The sequence below is a fragment of the Eublepharis macularius genome, chromosome 3 (assembly GCF_028583425.1).
Source record: "Eublepharis macularius isolate TG4126 chromosome 3, MPM_Emac_v1.0, whole genome shotgun sequence".
In the NCBI taxonomy this organism is placed as follows: domain Eukaryota; kingdom Metazoa; phylum Chordata; class Lepidosauria; order Squamata; family Eublepharidae; genus Eublepharis; species Eublepharis macularius.
In genome coordinates, this window is record NC_072792.1 from 82,789,986 (window position 1) to 82,804,569 (window position 14,584).

Here is a 14,584-nt window from a genome sequence, read left to right on the forward strand (position 1 = left end):
GTCTGAAGTCAAGTCAAGGTCAGCAGCCAAGAGTTCAGTTTACAGAGAAGCAGGCAAAGGGGGAGTCCAGAAACAAAGCCTGGGTCAGAGTCTAATAACAGCAGCAGATGCATGGTCAGGAAAGAGGGCACGGTACTAGGCAGGCGCTAGAGTTTCTGAGCCTAGGGCTCAGGCAACAAGCTGAGTTGCTTCCACACTGGGCTGTGCCCATCATCTGCTTTTATTGCTGTGGTAACAAGGTGCAGGTGTTGCTTCCTCCTCTGATAGCCTTGCCTCGTTCTCTGAGAGCCTCGCCCTGTGTGGTGCTGACAAGCTAGCACTTATCCTCCTCTCCCACACAGCTGCTTTTGCTTTACTTTTACTTTTCTCAGCTGGACCAGGAGGCTCAGCTTTCTTCCTTACTCTGAAGGAGTCTTCCTTTCCAGCAGCCTTCACAGAGGTTCCTGGCTGCTCCTCCTGGGTTTCTCTTGGTGAGTCCTTTTCTACAACAGTTTCCCCTGAGGCCCCAGGCTACTCTCCCTGGGTTTCTTCTGGTGCTACGGCTGGTGCTAGTGTGAACTCTGTAGGCTTTTCCAGTGCCATCCTCTGAGAAGGATTCTAAAGCGGGTGGCAGTGTGAGGCTAACTCATGACACTGTCCCTCCAAGGTAAGGAGAGAAGCTAGCGGGATAGGAGGGAGAGCATGTGTGCCTGCACAGAAGATCTCAATGAACAGAAGTTACAGGTAAGTGCAACTCTATTTTCATTGTCAGTTTTCTAGTGCAGTCTCACATGGGAGATTAACAAGCCACTCACCTAGGATGGTAGGTAGATTTTCATCTGAAGAGAGATTGGAGAACTGCTTGGCCCACTGCAGCCTCTTTCCTGTTAGTGACATCCAGTGCATAGTGCTTGACAAAGGTATCTGGAGATACCCATGTGACCGCTCTGCAGATGTCCTAAAGAGGAACTCCTCCAAAGAGTGCTGCAGAAGCTGCCTGTGACCTGGTTGAATGTGCGTGGATATTCAAGGGACAAGGTAAGTTAGAGTTTTTGTAACAGAGTTCTATGGCATGAATAACCCATTTGGAAACAGTTTGAGACATGGCTGATTTCCCTGTTTTAGGTCCAGCGTAACATATGAACACGTGTTCGTCCATCCAAAACGACAAGGTATAGTGCAAGTAGAAAAGAAGCGCCCTGTGGATGTCTAAGGGATGTAATCTTTTTTCTGCTTCCAAATCCAGGGATGGAAAGGATACTGGCAAAATGACTGCTTGTGACATATGATAGTGACAACTTTGGGATGAAATTCTAAACTGGGTCTCAACACTTTATCTTTATATATTTGAAGGAAAGGTGGGTTGACACGAAGGGCAGCCAGCTCGCTCACCCTTCTAGCTGAAGTGATGGCGACAAGAAACGCTAGTTTCATAGTCAGGAACCATAGATGGCAGGAAGCCAGTGGCTTGAAAGGTGGGAGCATCAATTTAGCCAGGATAAGGTGTAGGGACCATTGAGGTACTACAGGTGTTAGTCTGGGGAACATGTTATGCAGACTTTTAAGGAACAGTTTGGCTGCATGATATGAGAATATGGGCCCTTTTCACACTGCTTACCTTCACTCGCAATGGCGCGGGACATCGTGCAAAAACCGCGGAAGAATGCGTTTTCTTGCGTGAGATTTGCACGATGTCGCACAAATCTCTCACGAGAAAACGCCATCTTCTGCGTTTTTTTGCACATTGTTCCACGTCATTGAGAGGGAAGGTAAGCAGTGTGAAAAGGGCCATGAAATGCTGATATCACTGCCAAATAAACTTTGATAGAGAAGTTAGACAAACTCTCGTGTTTTAAATGCAGTAAGAATTCTAAAATGTGCAAACCTGTTCCATTTGTAAGTGTAAGATTTTCTAATCGTTTGTTTCCTAGCATTTAAGAGAACCTCTGCCACTCCCTCCAAATAGATGCCTATTGAGTGATCAGCCAGGCAGTCAGTTTGAGTCTGTGCACATCATGATGATGTACGCCTTGGAAAATTAAGAGATTGAGCACTGAAGGTAAGAGTGTGAAGGTGTTCCTGGACAGATGAACTAGTCGGTGGAACCATGGCTGACACAGCCAGAAGGGAGTGACAACTATGGCATTGGTTCTGTCTGTCTGAATTTTGCTTACAGTTCTCGCGATAAGTGGGATAGGAGGGAAGGCATAAAAGAGGCTGCCTGTCCACATGAATTGGAAAGCTTTTCTTAAAGAGGTGGTATCTAGGTCCCCTCTGGAGCAAAAGGCAGGTGCTTTTAGATTTTCCTTTGTGGCAAACAGGTCCACATTGGGAAAGCCCCACATCTGAAAAACCTTGTGTATGTATTGGTCTTTCAGGGACCACTCATGGTTGGATGATGCCAGTCTGCTTAGCTTGTTGGTGATGACATTGTCTGTCCCGGGAATATCCACCACCTGCAGGGTAGTGCATCTGTTGCTGGCCCATTCCCACAGGTGAACAGCCTCTTTGCAGTGTCCTGGACATCGTGCCACCCTGACCGTTCATATAGAACATCACCATCAAGTTGTTGGTGAGGATGAGGACATTTTTCCCTGTCACCATATCTGAGAACGAGGTAAGGGCATAGCAAATAGCTCTTAGCTCTAACACATTAATGTGCAATCTCTTTTCGTCTGCATGAGTCATACATAGTCATGCATGAGACTATTGCCACAGGATGCTCCCCAACCTACCATGGAAGCATCTGCTATGATGGTGACATCTATGCCTGGTGACCCAAAGCTTACCCCAGCAAAAAGGTGGTCATCCTAAAGCCACCAGGTCAAAGATCTAACCACTGATCTAGGTATGCAAAATCAAAAAGAGTCCAGTAGCACCTTTAAGACTAACCAATTTTATTGTAGCATAAGCTTTCGAGAATCAAGTTCTCTTCGTCAGATGCATGATCCAAACTGGTCAAATACAGAAGAGGAGAGGAGATAGGGGAGAGAAGGAGACATATATCAGAAGGGGACAGGATGCAATTAGCGGGGAGGCAACCAAAACATTCCTTTGCTAGTAAATGTAAACATCTCCTTTTGGTGTGGAGTCAGTTTGCCGTGTTAGTTTACAGCAGTAAAAGTATCCAATTCCTATGTAGTATAAGCCTTCGATAACCACAGCTCTCCCATTTTGGATCATGCATCTGACGAAGAGAACTTGATTCTCGAAAGCTTATGCTACAATAAAATTGGTTAGTCTTAAAGGTGCTACTGGACTCTTTTTGATTTTGCTACTACAGACTAACACGGCTAACTCCTCTGATCTAGGTATGGTGAACTTCTTACTATGGGAATGTAGGAGAGGCTCATAAATAGAAAGAAACCACAGTTGAAGAATTCTCATGTGTAGTCTAGCTAATAGGATTATGGCTGTGGTGGACGCCATGAGCCCCAGAAGGGTCAGAATCATGATGACCGGCTGGAACCTATTTCTGTATGTCAAACCGTATCTTGTATTCTTTCAGCCCTATCTGGAGGGAGGGAGGCCCTATTGAGAGAACCATCAAAGGTGGCTCCTATGAACTGGACCCTCCTGCTTGGATCAAGGTGAGACTTTTTAAAGTTCAGTACCCGTACGTTCTGGCATTGTTGTACAGTAAGTTGTATGTGGGATCATAACTGGGTTTCAGAAGCTATGGCTATGAGCCAGTCATCTAAGTAAGGATAGATGGAGCAACCCTGAGTCCTCAAGTAGGCAACAACAGGTGCTAAACATTTGGTGAAAACTCTGGGTGCCGTAGCAAGCCCAAAGGGAAGTACCTGATACTGATAAATATTTCCACTGAGGATAAACCTCAGGAATTTCCTAAAAGAGGGGTGAATAGGGATATGGAAGTAATCATCTTTAAGATTGATCACTACGAACCAGGAATCTAGTGGGAGCAGTTGCATGACCGTGTGGAGGGTAACCATTCGAAATCTATGGACAGAGATATAGGTGTTAGGTCGCTGAGGTCCAGAATAGGTCTGAAACCTCCATCCCTCTTTTGTACTAGGTAAAACCTGGAATAAAAACCCCAAGGGCTGTCATCCAGGGGAACATATTAGACTGCCCCTTTCTCCAATAGTATTGGGCTGAGTGGGATTGCTGGCTTGCTGGTCTTCCATGTGGGCTTTGGGTCCCAGAGGATGGGTGTTGGAACGGAGGCGGGTTAGAAGGATCCGAGGGGTGTTGCACAGCAGGTGAAGTTGAAATGGCTGGAGATGGGTGCTTCTGACTCCTTTGCCCAGTCATATCCGGGAGTGTGCCAGTATATGACTTCAATGGTTCCGATGGGATTGGATCTGAGCACGCGGCTAGCTCCGATAAGGCAGAGGATTTTGCCACTTCAGTAGCAGGATCTGTTGGAACTGACAGTGCCCGCTTCCACAGCGATGCCTTAAGTCTTGCCTCCCTCTCCATCCGCGCCTTAGATATAAATATTTGGCAATGCTTACATGCAGATACATTATGGCCTTCTCCCAGGCAGAGGAGGCATAAATCATGGCCGTCTGTTTGCGTCATTTTAGTCGAACCTTTTGTGCAGCATTTAAATAAGGCCTTTTTTGCCATTATTTTGCAGATGAAGATCGTTCTGTATTGAAGAAAGAAGATGACAGGAATGCAAGCTGTTCAGAATCTTTTCATTCAGCGGCAAAAGAAGAAATGAGGGTGTTGCAGCAGCATCCTCCCAGAAGGTGGGCATGTTTGGTGGGAGATGCTCGTGCATGCAGCTGGGAGGATGGATGCCCCCTTCATAGTTTTTAAAGCTATACAGACCTCACCATTCGGCAGGCCTGCACATGCACAGTCCCATGTGGGACTGCACTAGAAGACCGACAATGAACCTAGAGTTTAGTGTCAGGGTTATGTGATTTTATTAAAGCTGCCAAAAATTTAGCCAAACACAAAGTTACTTGTTTATTCATCTCTTAATAGCCAAGAAGATTTAGTTTCAAGAGAAAGAAAATGCTACTTACACAAAGGAAGAGTAAGTTTAGCTCTCCAATCTAAAAATTCAGGACACCCCAAAAGAATATAATCTATAGTATCAATTTGGTTAGTACCACATCCACAGAATTTGTTAGAGTATGGGATACCACAAAAACTTTCCAACAACACTGCTGATGGCATAGTGTTCAAACTTGCAAGCAAAAAAGCCCTTCTATACTTTGGAGGGTTAACTAAACAAATATTTCAGCATTTCGTTAGAGGAGGGATACTAACTGAAAGAGAAGGGTATACTCTGCGAGCTCTAACCAAAATGCTATAATAATTGAGATTCCTCAAACATCTTTTGATTAACTTACTCAGTTCACTACAACTTATAGTTTCTATCATATCGTAGTTGATGTCCAGACATGATATATTCCAAATATTTATCCCAATTATTTGTATGATGATCCAGCATAACTAAGCCAAGGAGACCTACGTTTGATTTTAAAATCCTAACTTTTAAGTTAAATGTCTTCACCAAACCTTTGCTTCATAAGACATCTCCCCAATCTCAGCTCTCAAAGCTATACCTGACTCATATCTTGGTGTTCCCAAGATACTGTGAAGGAATCTTAATAATGGTCCATCAATGTTATCTGTTAATACAGTGATCCATACCCCTACAGTATGCAGCAATTGCCCAGAAACTTTAACACTGAACACTTTAACTGCTGCAGGGACATATTGTCCTCCTGAGGACTTAATAGAATCTCAAAATAGCCATTCCAGTACTCATGGCTGATCTTACAACAGAATTCAAATTTACCTTCCAAGAAAGATTTGCTTGAAATATAACTCCTAGATACTTACATTGCTCTACATGCTCCATAGACTGCCCTGCTCGTATCCACTTATACTTCATCATCTATCTCTTTTTACTAAAAAGAAGAACCTTTGACTAAGAAACATTAACAGTTAGGCCCACTTTAGAGCAATACTCCACGATGGAGCTTATAAGTTTACCCAAGCCTACCATAGAACTTCAAAGGAGGGCTGTGTCATCTGCATACAGAAGAAACGGCAATTTAACATGAGTTAGATAAAACAAATGCAATTCATCTCTGGAAATATGGGAGCTTAAATCATTTATATACAAATTAAACAACAATGATGCAAGGATACACCCTTGATTCTGAGCAGCATCTCTCAAACCTGGTAGGCGTCTGGCGGCCCATCAGGGGAGGCGGATGAAGCTGGGTACCTCTCGGAACAAGTGGGCTACGCAGGATGGGGAAAACATAGCTGGCAATCCCTTCCTGCTGCATTTGGAGTCAAGGTGGCCTTTCCAGGTGGGTGCCCAGAGTGATTGCCTAGCACAGCCCACCCTCAAAAGGGACAGTTTAGTTAAACGAGCACTGATGTTGATCAGTCATTTAAAGAATGACTGTTCACTCATCCCCTCTCCTCAAGACATGTGCAGAGGGATATTACCCTTTTTTTGAGGAGGGGATTTAAGTGCCAAATCTTTGACTAGCATTTCAGATCTTCTCAGAGTTGTGTTCTTTGTTGGTCTAGAAACGATACGTGGGACTAAACAGATAACATGAGGAATAAGCTGTGTTTGCAGGTTCTAGGGTGGGTGGGTGGTTTCCAGAAGAAACTGAGTAATCCAATAGCCCCAGCACAAGTCCTTAATTAAAGAGTTTTATGAATGCATATTTTGAAAACAACTTTCGCCCCAGCCATCTGCATATCTTTTCAACTCTCCAGCAACATTTTAATTGGCTCAAATTGTTATTTATGAACAGCAGCTATGAAACATTCTTCACAGTCTGGGAGACTTGGTATCTTTTTCCTTTTTATTCTTGAAGTGAGATTCAAAATATCCTAAAATATAACATCTGCACTGTAAGGATATGTCACCTTGGGAACTTCCTGAATCACTCATTTTTTAAAACTATAGCTGAAACATGAGGCTTCAAGACCACACAAAAAGATATATTGCAGTGAGAAGTTCTGTATAACACCAACCTGTGGAAACTGTAGCAATGTACTTCTATATAATTCTCCAGACTTCCATGTAGGCTGGTGAGATCAGCACAGTTTTTGCTATACTTCTTGTGATGATCAGATGAACCAAACGTAGGCATCTAAATCCTAGCACAGACCCCAATGCCAATATACCCTAAATGGTTTCAGATCACAACCTTGATGAGCCACATTATTAGGATTGTTATCCATACATCACTGTACCCATATAATACTCATGCATTTTAACAGTGCTTGGGTGAAAAAAGCATTCAGTACTAGCTTGCCCATCTCCTTGAAAGGAAGAACTACATGTTGTACTCTACTGTATGATAGAAACTGACCCAGATCCCAGTGGTCTTCATGACTTAGGAACTGAAATGTGTCTTGCAGTATCTTTGTTAATTACTCTGCCATATATACCCACAGTCAGAATTCTACAGTTCTTGTGCTACCTGTATAATTTACAGTTCTTGTGCTACCTGTATAGTTTCACTGTACTCCTGCCAACCAAGCTGACACAGCAGAGACAGTAAATCAGTTTCCTCTACCAGTTCCACATCATCAACATTATAAATGTTTCCTGCAGGGCATGCATTGCCAAGTGCCCTTGCTGTTTCCAATCATTGAAATGGTTTGTAAAAGAAAAAATCATAGTTCTTAAGGATTGTTTGCAGAAAGGATGCAAATAGAAAGCAATAAAGATTTTTTGTTTTAGAAATCACCACTATTGTGCTGCTGTTAAAGAAAACACAGTAGAGTTCATTGAAATACATTGTTAATAAAAGGAATTTTACATAAAAGGACTTCTAAAGTGTCTACTTTAGCTGTACTGACAAAATTTTGCCCACTTGTTGTTTCTCCTCTATTATTATCACTATTATTATCACAAGTTCAGTGCCATGCATGTGTTATGTTTCAAGTAGTTTGCCGTGTTGGTCTGCAATATAACAGCAGGATTAAAGTCCAGTGACATCTTAGCGACCAATAAAATTTTGGAGGTATAAGCTTCTGAGTGTCAAAAGCTTATGCTCTAAAATGTTGTTAGTCAGTAAGGTGCCACTGGACTCTAATCCATGTATGTGTTGTGGTATTTGGGATGCTGAAAGGTGCTTTACTGCTAGGTCTCCATTATCATTGAAAATGGACATATGCTAAGATCAGCAGTTGTTCACTGACAACTAGTACAGAATTTATTGTTTTAAAATCGAATGTATATATGTATGTCTATAAAGTATATAGTTAGCAATACATTTGTTCTACAAAATATAATTTTTGCTTAAAATAAAACCCTATGTTTTTATTTTGCTCTTAAAACTAGAGGTGCTCCTTTGATTGTTGAGGACACACCAGTAGATAATAGCTTCATATTTTCACGTATGAAGTTGCGTTGTTGCACGGTTGTGGATTTCTCATATGTATTCCTACAAACAACTTTTGCTGATGCTGCAGGTGGTGTGGTCTGAGGTGGCAGGCCATTGATCTCATACATCCATTGCATTCCTGATGTCTGAAAATACAAATCAGAAGTTTCAGTAGCTCATAGTTTCCCACCATGAAGCGTACAACAACTATCTGCCACAAAGTATGTAATTAGGTCATCCATTGTTGCCCAAGCAGGGGGTGCCTCAAACAGTTACATTACTGGAACTGCACCATGGTGGAAAAGAAACATTACTACATATGATAACCAGGCAGAACATTTCATTTTATGTACTAAGAGAGTGTTAAAAATATGCATAGTGTCTTGCACCCTAGGTAATCTAAACTCTTGTTAATGTGCAACAGTTTGGGATGCAGTTTTGAGGAAATTATTTCACAGCAGGAAGTTAACAAAAATAACAAATGGGCTGCTGGCTTTATTTTTACTCTAGGGATTAATGAGAAGGCTTGAAATAAACAGCATAAACTCTTACCATCCATTTGGGTCAAGTGAGTCATCTCAGAAAACAACTGTGTAGGAGTATCATTTCACAATGTAAACTCCTTACCTGGAATGAGTTTAACCAATGGGCATATCCAACGTTGTTGGCAAGAGACCTGTGTGCTGGCACAGGAGCAATGCTCCTATCATTGGCATCACACAGCTCTTCAGGGTTTTGATCATACATTGCACAAAGCTCCCACACCCATCTTTTTTGTTCTATCCATATGATAGTATATGCTTCCAGACTCAAAGAAGCTTAGGATGTTCAAAACAAGAAACTGCAGGGGAGATAAACTTAAGTTGTGCTAACTCCTTACTAGATTTTTTTTTCAAAAATCCAAAGCCAGTCTCATAAAAAGGGTAAGACAGCAACATATGAGGTCCTAAACAAACACCCTCTGTAAAAATCATCACCTAAACCCCACAAGAACTTGCCTGAAGTCCCTGTCAATTATTTCAGTTAAGTTGATTCATATTTGTTCAAGAAGTCTGTTATTCTGGTCCACAAAGATATCTTCTAATTACAAAGAGACTAAAGTACTGTAAACCTAAACTGGAATGTTTGACAATTGACCATATTGGCATGTAGGGTATCCTCATGTTCTTTCATCCCACTGGTTTTGACCTTATTCTCTACAGTGCAGGTGATATACTGTGTAGAAATTCTTATTTTTTGGGCCACCATCTAATTATTAATGGCATGGACCCATAATTAGATAATCAAATTCCCAGCTAAGGGGTTTTTAGACACTGGCTTGCACTACTTAGGCTAGTAGCTTCGAATCTAACCTGAGCAAGACAAGATAAGACAAAGCACTGGCCCGCAGCACAACTTCCAAAAATTTCCACAAAAAGGGAGAGGGAAGGACTGAGAAAACAGGATTGCACTTACCTGTAACTGTTGTTCATCAAGTGGTCTTCTTTGCAGTGCCACATCGGGACTGTGCACACACAGGAGAATATTTCCAGAGCTTTCTAGAAGATTAGGAGCATCCTTCTTCCCTTTGGCACTTTCCCGCCAAAAATATCCCATGACCAGGAGGAGGTGTGCTAATATCTCAGTTCTCCCCCTGCAGCCTAACCCTAACCCTAACCCCCCCCCCCAATTAAGTTTCCAGAGAGTTCACAGTGGGGTGAGAGTGAGGGATGTGTGCCTGCACAGAGGACCACTGGTTACAGGTAAGGGCATCCTGTTTTCATCTTTGTGGCTTCTGTGCAGTCTCACATTGGGAGAGTAGCAAGCTCACTTACTGAAGGAGGTGGGTGTGAAGCTCTTAAAGTAAGAGACTATACTTAACATCTCATTGACATTCACACAGAAGTGCTTCTAAAGAAACAGAAAGCTCTCCAAAAGTGTCACTGCCAAAGTACAAGCAGGAAAAAACAGTGTTCTAGTGGGGAAAGCCATGTTAGGTAAAGGGCATGGAACAGTCATGTACTCAAAGGAGATTGTGATATGTGAAATCACAGAATCGCAGAGTTGGAAGGGGCCATACAGACCTTCTAGGCCAACCCCCTGCCCAATGCAGGATGAGCCTAAAGCATCTGTGACAAATATTCATCCAGCCTCTTCTTGAAAACTGCCAGTGAAGGGGAGCTCACCGCCTCCCTAGGTAGCTGATTCCAACTTTGAACTACTCTGACCGTGAAAACTTTTTTCCTAATATCCAGCTGGTACCTTTCAGCATGTAATTTAAGCCCATTGCTTCAGGTCCTATCCTCTACTGCCAATTGGAACAGCTCCTTGCCCTCCTCCAAATGACAGCCTTTCGAATATTTAATGAGAGCAATCATGTCCCCCCTCAATCTCCTCTTCTCCAAACTAAACATTCCCAAGGCCCTCAGCCTTTCCTCATAGGGCTCAGTCTCCAGACCCCTGATCATCCTCGTTGCTCTCTTCTGCACCCTCTTGATTTTGTCCACATCCTTTTAAAAGTGAGGTCTCCAGAACTGCACACAATATTCCAGGTGCGGCCTGACCAAGGCAGTATAGAGGGACTATGACCTCCTGTGGTTTTGATACAATGGCCCTTTTCATACAACCCAAGACTGAGTTTGCCTTTTTTGCTACTACATCACACTGACTGCTCATATTTAGTTTACAGTCCACTCTTACTCCAGGATCTCTTTTGCATACACTACTACCCAGAAGTGTATCCCCCATCCTGTATTTGTGCTTCACATTTTTGTGGTCCAGATGTAATATTGTGCACTTATCTATGTTGAATTGCATCCTGTTCACAACCGCCCACTTCTCCAGAGTATTCAGGTCTTGTTGAATTTTAACTCTATCTTCTTGGGTGTTTGCCACTCCTCCCAATTTGGTATCATCAGCAAATTTAATGATCCAGATCATTGATAAAAATACTGAAAAGTACCGGGCCCAAAACCGACCCTTGTGGCACCCGACTGGACACTTCCCTCCAATCTGATGAAACACCATTGACCACCACTCTTTGGGTGCGGTCCTCTAACCAGTTCCCTATCCACCGAACTGTCCTATAGTCCAGTCTGCAGTCTTCCAGTTTACCCATCAGAATGTCATGGGGAACCTTATCAAAAGCTTTACTGAAATCCAAGTAAATCACATCAACAGAGTTCCAACGATCCAGTAAGCTCATCACTTGATCAAAGAAGGAAACCAGGTTGGTCTGACAAGATCTGTTGGGGACAAAACCATGCTGACTTCCCTCAGATCACTAAATTGTTGAGTGAGGATATTGTTAGGTCTCTCTTGGAGCATGAACAATTAATACAACTGATATTGATGTGAGACATGAGGAATGTAAACCAACCTCTGGAAGGGAATTCTGGCCAGAGCACTGGACACATTAACATTGTGAAACTCTATAAGGGGGGACATAGGTTAGAAACCCACAATGCCCTCATTTTACACGTGGAAGTGCTGTACACTAAAAATGAAGTACCAGGAAAGTGCAAAAAGTTAACAATGGGTTACATCCCTACTTTAAATATCTTTGGAGATCCAACAGGAAGAGGAAAGTTTAAAGTGTTTGAGTCCTACTTCCAAACATAAAAATAGCACAAGAAGAAAGGTTCGTTCCCTGCTATGGCCTTAGTATAGACCCTTATCCAAGATATAGTAGTCAAGGAGCAGCAGTTGCCACTCCGAAAAAACTGAGATTACTGCTATAATATAGGAAAAGGAGCTGACCATAACTGCCAAAACCATCAGTGGGAGTGAAAACATACCAGTTCCACACCAGAATAATGAAAACAGCGAAGTAGGCATGATGGGGCCAGAGAAAGGACAGAGAGTAAGCACAATCAATGAACCTCGTGCTGCTAGCAGAACAATCTGCATAGCAAAAAAGAGCCAAGACATTAAAACAGATAACATTGCCAGTTGATTAGCAAGATCATTCCCCAGTGATGGGGACCTCTGGAAGCAAAAGTGCAGGCCATGGACCATCACAGTGTATCACAAGGTCAAATAGCCCAGCCTCCAATCAGAGTATCTAGGAGTTGGTGCCAGTTAGTTGAGGAAACATTATTGCAATGCATTGCAATGGCATGGAACATTTACAGTTAAACAAATGTCAAAGAAAGATAAGGTATGTCTAGTATTCTGGTGATAGTAGTAGTAGTATGACAAAGTCATTTTGCAGATGACCAGGAGCCACCTGGAGGCACACCCTAGGGGCAGCCCCTGAGATGGCACTAAATCTCAGAGTCACAGCATCACAAGAGTGCCCTGGGAAGAACAGAGCACTTAAAGCATGAAAATGGTGCATATATGGTCTGAACAGAAAAGAAGAAAACAAATATGGATATACCTTGAAGTATGAAACTTAAACTGAAGACCACATTTGGCCAAGGTGACACATACAGGTATATAAGAACACACAACTGCAATTGTGAAAGTGAAAACACTAAACAATCTTAGAAAATGTGGATCAACTAAGATTAAAAAGGCAATGGAAACTCTTTTCAACTAGTAGGACAGAAAACGGGGTTGCCCCAGAAAGGATCTGTAACCAATCATCAACAGACCAAAGGAAAAAACTATATTGCAGCCTCAAGTGCGATACCCTAGTTGTCGTGCATTTTATAAACTTCCAAGTTTATGGAATTCCACCACTAGGAGTCTGCACCAACAACAGAGAGACTCTCTGCAAGAAGAGTAGAGATATGTATGAATAAGATAGCCAAGCACAACTGTAAAGACTACAGTACATCAAGACTCGACTATTGTAATGGACTATACATAGGGGTCCTATCTAAACTAAGTAGGAGACTCCAATTGATACAAAACGCTGCAACTCGGATTATCAAGAGTGGGCAGGAGCATGAACATCACTCCCATCCTGCAGTCACTCCATTGGCTACTCATTAGTTACCAAGCTCAGTTCAAGTTATTTGTTATCACTTACAAAGCTCTTCACAGCCTTGGTCCAGCATACCTATGGGGCCATTTCCCTCCCTATGCTCCTCCATGGCAGCTTTGCTCTTCTGAACAGGGTCTCCTGCAGGTACCACCCTGCACATCGACAAAATCGACAGCAGCCCATACATGGGCTTTCTCTGGGGTGGCCCCCATTCTGTGGAATGGCCTGTCTGAGAGGGTCAGGAGAGCTCCCACTCTCCTGGCTTTCCGCAAACAACAAGGCTTTTTACTCAGATAGGAGGGCTGTATTTTTTTTTTTGAAAAAAATTTTATTGGGTTAGGATCAAATGTTTACACATTACAGTCAATATTCCCATTTCCCAATTTCTAACCCCCTCCCTTTCCCCCCCCCCATTTTGTTGACTTCCAACAGTTTTCCAACCCTTTATCCCTTTTCCCTTACTCTTTATATATTCCTCTATCTAACAAATATATATTCTCCCTTTATTCTAAGCAATACTTCTTTAACTATTTTTAATACTCTGTACCCTGACTATGAGTCCCTTTTTCCATAATGGATAAACAATTTATCCCATTTTTCATTATTTCACTTTCAAATATTTCTATATATCATAAACTATGTAAACCATACATTCATATAAATGTATAAATCAGCCAGTTTAACTTATACTCTATATGTTATTCATTCTATCTTCTTCTTTCTATTTTAGTTATATTTGTTTACATTAGTATTTCTATTCCCCTTCAGTCATAAGTCTATATATGATATCAATCAATTTGACTCATATACAACTTCAAATAAACATATTCAGTTTGGTACACTGTACGGAATCAAAAAGAAAATATTATTAGTTAATCAATCCTTATCGTTAACCCTTATGATTAATTATTTTCTATCAATATTCTATTTATTATTCTATATATATCAATCTAATATCATAACTGCTTAGAAATTCTCTTTTACCTCTTCTCCTCCCCGGTAAAGTCACCCCCCTCTACATTTTATTGTACTTCAGTAGTTCTCAAACTGCCACAGTTCTCCTCCCACCTCCCATTTCTTCTCCAAATATTGTTTCAGCTTCTCCCAGTCTGTGTTAAACTGTCCTGAGTCCAGGTTTCTCAATTTTCTTGTCATTTTGTCCATTTCTGCCATATACAGCAATTTGTGGATGCGTGCCATCCAAATATTTTTTTATATCCCTCTAGGGCTAGTAATTTCTTATTCTTTAGCGTCATCCACTCCTTCAACCACACCAAGCAAATTGCGTCATGGTAAAGTCTTAGATTGGGCAGTTGCATTCCGCCTCTTTCCTTTGCATCTT

The 14,584-nt window shown here is 42.0% G+C and overlaps 1 protein-coding gene and 1 long non-coding RNA gene across 2 annotated transcripts in view; one reads left to right on the plus strand and one right to left on the minus strand.

Moving 5' to 3' along the window:
• Positions 1-357: 357 nt before the first annotated feature.
• LOC129326557 (uncharacterized) lies at positions 358-4,673 on the plus strand. Its single transcript, XR_008596707.1, has 4 exons — positions 358-470; positions 2,358-2,596; positions 3,488-3,569; positions 4,586-4,673. It is a non-coding gene; the product is annotated as an uncharacterized LOC129326557 (long non-coding RNA).
• Positions 4,674-8,260: 3,587 nt separating this feature from the next.
• The window catches only part of LOC129326556 (cilia- and flagella-associated protein 47-like), a 286,389-nt gene continuing 280,065 nt past the window's right edge, over positions 8,261-14,584 (minus strand). Inside the window, exon 20 of the mRNA XM_054974773.1 lies at positions 8,261-8,476. Within this exon, the coding sequence (XP_054830748.1) occupies positions 8,267-8,476 (210 nt within the window). The 3' untranslated portion in view covers positions 8,261-8,266. The remainder of the gene's footprint in view (positions 8,477-14,584) is intronic.